At 61.3% G+C, this 3254-nt stretch overlaps 1 protein-coding gene across 1 annotated transcript; it reads right to left on the bottom strand.

The window, feature by feature from the left end:
- Window positions 1-58: 58 nt before the first annotated feature.
- LOC135980603 (patatin-like phospholipase domain-containing protein 6) lies at window positions 59-1773 on the bottom strand. Its single transcript, XM_065580536.1, has 2 exons — window positions 736-1773; window positions 59-175 (listed from the first exon to the last, which is right to left on the bottom strand). The coding sequence occupies exons 1-2, from the start codon at window positions 865-867 to the stop codon at window positions 83-85; spliced, it is 225 nt and encodes a 74-aa protein (XP_065436608.1). The 5' UTR covers window positions 868-1773; the 3' UTR covers window positions 59-82.
- Between the last annotated feature and the right edge of the window lie 1481 nt (window positions 1774-3254).

Raw genomic sequence — 3254 nt, 5'->3', positions numbered from 1 at the left:
CAGGCCATCTGGACTCACGTAGATCTCGTCGAACTTGCCAAAGTCCATGGTTTTGAAGCGATCGATGGGTGGGTGAATGCATTCACAGTAGGAGCTCGACTTTACCACCTCCAGCTGGCGCACACACGACCGACACATAGGCCAGACGTGACTGGATCTCCGCCATGTCGGGCACCTGTATGTGTGTGGGGAAAAACAGGAGTGTCCTGCAAGGGGGTGGATCAGCCCCATCTGGGACAGCATCCTGGGGCGGGGGCTGCAAGGGACAGTCTCTCCTACCTTCTGCAGGTCTGACTCCCGCCCAGCTGGCTCAGTCCAGCTGAGTGGCCGGAGCCGGATCCCAGCAACTGCCACTGGGGCATCAGGAGTGACTGTGCCCAGCCAGCCTGAGGGAAGCCACTGGCTGCCAAGGCAGGCCCACATGCTCAGGCAGGAGCAGCCCTGGGAGGCGGGGGCTGTGGCGGAAGGGACCCTGCCAGCACCTAGGGCTGTTGCTGCCCTTGAGGTAGGGAGCAGAGGAATGGCAGGGGAGAGGGATGGTGAAGAGCCCCAGCCCTGGGTGGGTGGGGCCTGCCTGCCTCCCCTCACATGGCCCCCGAGCCTGCAGCATGGGACGGGTGTGGCCCAGGTGGCCAGGGTGAGGTGCCCGGAGGCAGCAGGAGAGATGGGGCAGGTTCCCCTTGGAGGGGGCTCTCAGGCTCGGAAGCCCCCAGGGCAGGGCAGGGCAGGGCTCACCTTAACCTTCTGGGCCCAGGGATTGAGGCGTTTCCACAGCAGCCACCAGCCTGAGAGGCTGTCGCCGTAGTTGCAGAGGTCAGTCTCGTCCTGGCTGCCCACGTCGATGGCGACCACCGTCTTGGCGCCCATGTTCCGGGCAATGTCCGCTAGTGTCAGAGAGAGCGCGTCAGGGGCGGCGGCCCGGCAGACAGTCGCACTGCCGGCTCCCCATGCTCCTGCCTGCTGCCATTAGGGCAGCTCCCTGCCCCAGGCCCCAACCCTCAAACACAGCTGGGGAGCAGGGCAGAACCCCAGCAGGAGGTGGGCAGCAAAGCCAGGTTTGCAGCAAGCACTTTTCTCCCCTCCTCCCCATTTGCGTGGGAGGCATGAGCAGTGTGAGAGCGGCCGGGTAGGTGGGGGTGGCTCCGCTGCACCAGGGAGTCCAGGGACCCCCACTAGCACTGCCCAGCTGGCCAGGTGGTGAGCTTCCCAGTGCAGGGTCCAGCATGGCCAGATCTTCCCCATCCCCCCTCCGACTTTCTCTGTGTGAAGTGCAGGTGCAGCTCACCCAGCCTGCCCCTGCTGGCTCTGTTCTGCCTGGGAGCTCCCCCTCCATGGCACATTCAGAGGGCAGTAGGAACCAGCAAGTCATCCCGTGCAAGGACCCCTGGCCAAACAGGCTGCAGCAGGACTGTCCCATGCTGAACTCTGGACTCGGAGCTTCGACAGGGACAGCCCGTCGCAGTGCTGGGGAGGGCCCAGTGCAGCTCCAGGGGCAGAGCACAGCTGCTGGAGCAGTGTGTAAATGGCTGTCTGTCAAAGACCTGCTGAAGGCTTTACCCAAGTCTGTGACTGCCAATGGGTGCAGTCTCTTCTGTTAGACTGCATGGAAGGAGCAATGAAGCCCCTGTATGAGGTAACTGTAAACAGAAGCCATTGCCCAAAGCTCTGGGTGAGTACATGGCACGGCCAACCATACGCTGAACTGCGTGAGCTGAAGGCTTCCCTGTAAGTTTTTGTAATATTGTTTGGAAAGTGTTCCATTCTATATGCATCCGAAGAAGTGGGCTGTAGTCCACGAAAGCTTATGCTCTAATAAATTTGTTAGTCTCTAAGGTGCCACAAGTCCTGCTGTTCTTCTTTTTTTGGAAAGTGTGTGACTCAGTTTCCCTATTGTATAATGCCACCCCCTGACAGGTCTGGGGTGGTTTGAATGAACTATTGAGAACTGTTCCCATATGGACAAAGTTGTCTCGGAGACACAATGACCGGACAGTGACTGTTACAGACTGGGAGCTGAGGGGAGCACAGCAGGACAGCAGCTGAGACAAAGAGAGCAGGTGTATGTGAGTGGAGGGTGTTAAGATGGCTGCTGCCCAGCCGGAAGATTGAGAATGCAGGAGGTTTAGAGCAGAGGCTACTGCTAACGCAGGCTCTGAGTTCAGACAAACCTGCCCCCTTTGCAGGGCCGGCTCTGGCTTTTTGGCCGCCCCAAGCAAAAAAAAAAAAAAAAAAACCTGCGGCGCAGCCGGAACGCGGGTGCAGGGGGACAGGGGGGGGAAGAGGCAGCGGGCAGGAGAGAAAGAGAAGGGGGGCAGCCAGGGCTACAGCAGGGGCGCTGCCACGCGGCCCCTCCCACTGCACCGCCTCCTGCCGCCTCCTGCGAGGGCTCCGCTCCGGTCGGCGGGGAGGGAAGGAAGAGGACTGCCCTGCAGGGCGCTCTGGTTCTCCGCGCCGCCGCCCCCTACAGGGCGGCTGGAGAAAAACAAAACAAAACAAAACAAAAGGCGGCTGTGCCACCCTAGGACTGGGCCACCTCGAACAATCTGCCGCCCCAAGCACCAGCTTGCTCAGCTGGTGCCTGGAGCCGGCCCTGCCCCCTCGGTCCTGGAGTCCAGATGACTAATGAAGAGGGCGTGGTCTGAACAGGCTGTGCGGTGTCACTGCCAATCCCTGCTGGCTGCATCGCTGCCGAAGGGGTTGAGTCTCTCACAGGGGTCTACCCTCAGCTGGACTCACCGGCAAGAAGCGGGGGGCTAGAGCCTGAAGTCTCAGAGTCGTGGGGCTCGCCCTTGCAAAAAGAGGAGGCCTGGGGCCTAGCACAACCATAGGGGCATCCCGAGCGGGATGGGCACCCTGGGACACCAGGACAGAGGGGGGACTGGTTCAAGCTGGGAGGACCTGAACACCAGCAGCCGGCGGCAGCAGTAGTGGTGGGGGTGGCCATGACGGGGAGCAGAGACAGAGCTCTGGGGGTACAGGACAGGCAGCTGGGAAATTGGGACCAAGGAACGTGCCTGCTGCTGTTTGCTCCTGCTGCTCCCATGGGCAGGGCCGGCTTTAGGCCAATTCCACCAATTCCCCCGAATCGGGCCCCGCGCCCAGTGGCAGGGTTGCCCAGAGTGGGGGGCAAGTGGCAGAGAATCCCTTCCCTGGCTAGAGGCACCTTTTAAATTTTTACTCCCCCGGCAGCGCTCCAGGTCTTTGGCAGCGGGTCCTTCACTCGCTCCGGGTCTTTGGCGGCACTTTGGCGGCGG

The sequence above is a fragment of the Chrysemys picta genome, unplaced genomic scaffold (assembly GCF_011386835.1).
Source record: "Chrysemys picta bellii isolate R12L10 unplaced genomic scaffold, ASM1138683v2 scaf4941, whole genome shotgun sequence".
NCBI lineage: Eukaryota > Metazoa > Chordata > Testudines > Emydidae > Chrysemys > Chrysemys picta.
The sequence above is the reverse complement of the archived record's forward strand: the minus strand, read 5'-3'. Positions and strand labels throughout refer to the sequence as shown.

Coding starts and splice junctions, on each gene's coding strand:
- LOC135980603 (XM_065580536.1), bottom strand. CDS start 867: ATGGGCGCCAAGACGGTGGTCGCCATCGACGTGGGCAGCCAGGACGAG. Junction 176..735: donor CCTGGGCCCAGAAGGTTAAG/GTGAGCCCTGCC, acceptor ACACACATACAG/GTGCCCGACATGGCGGAGAT.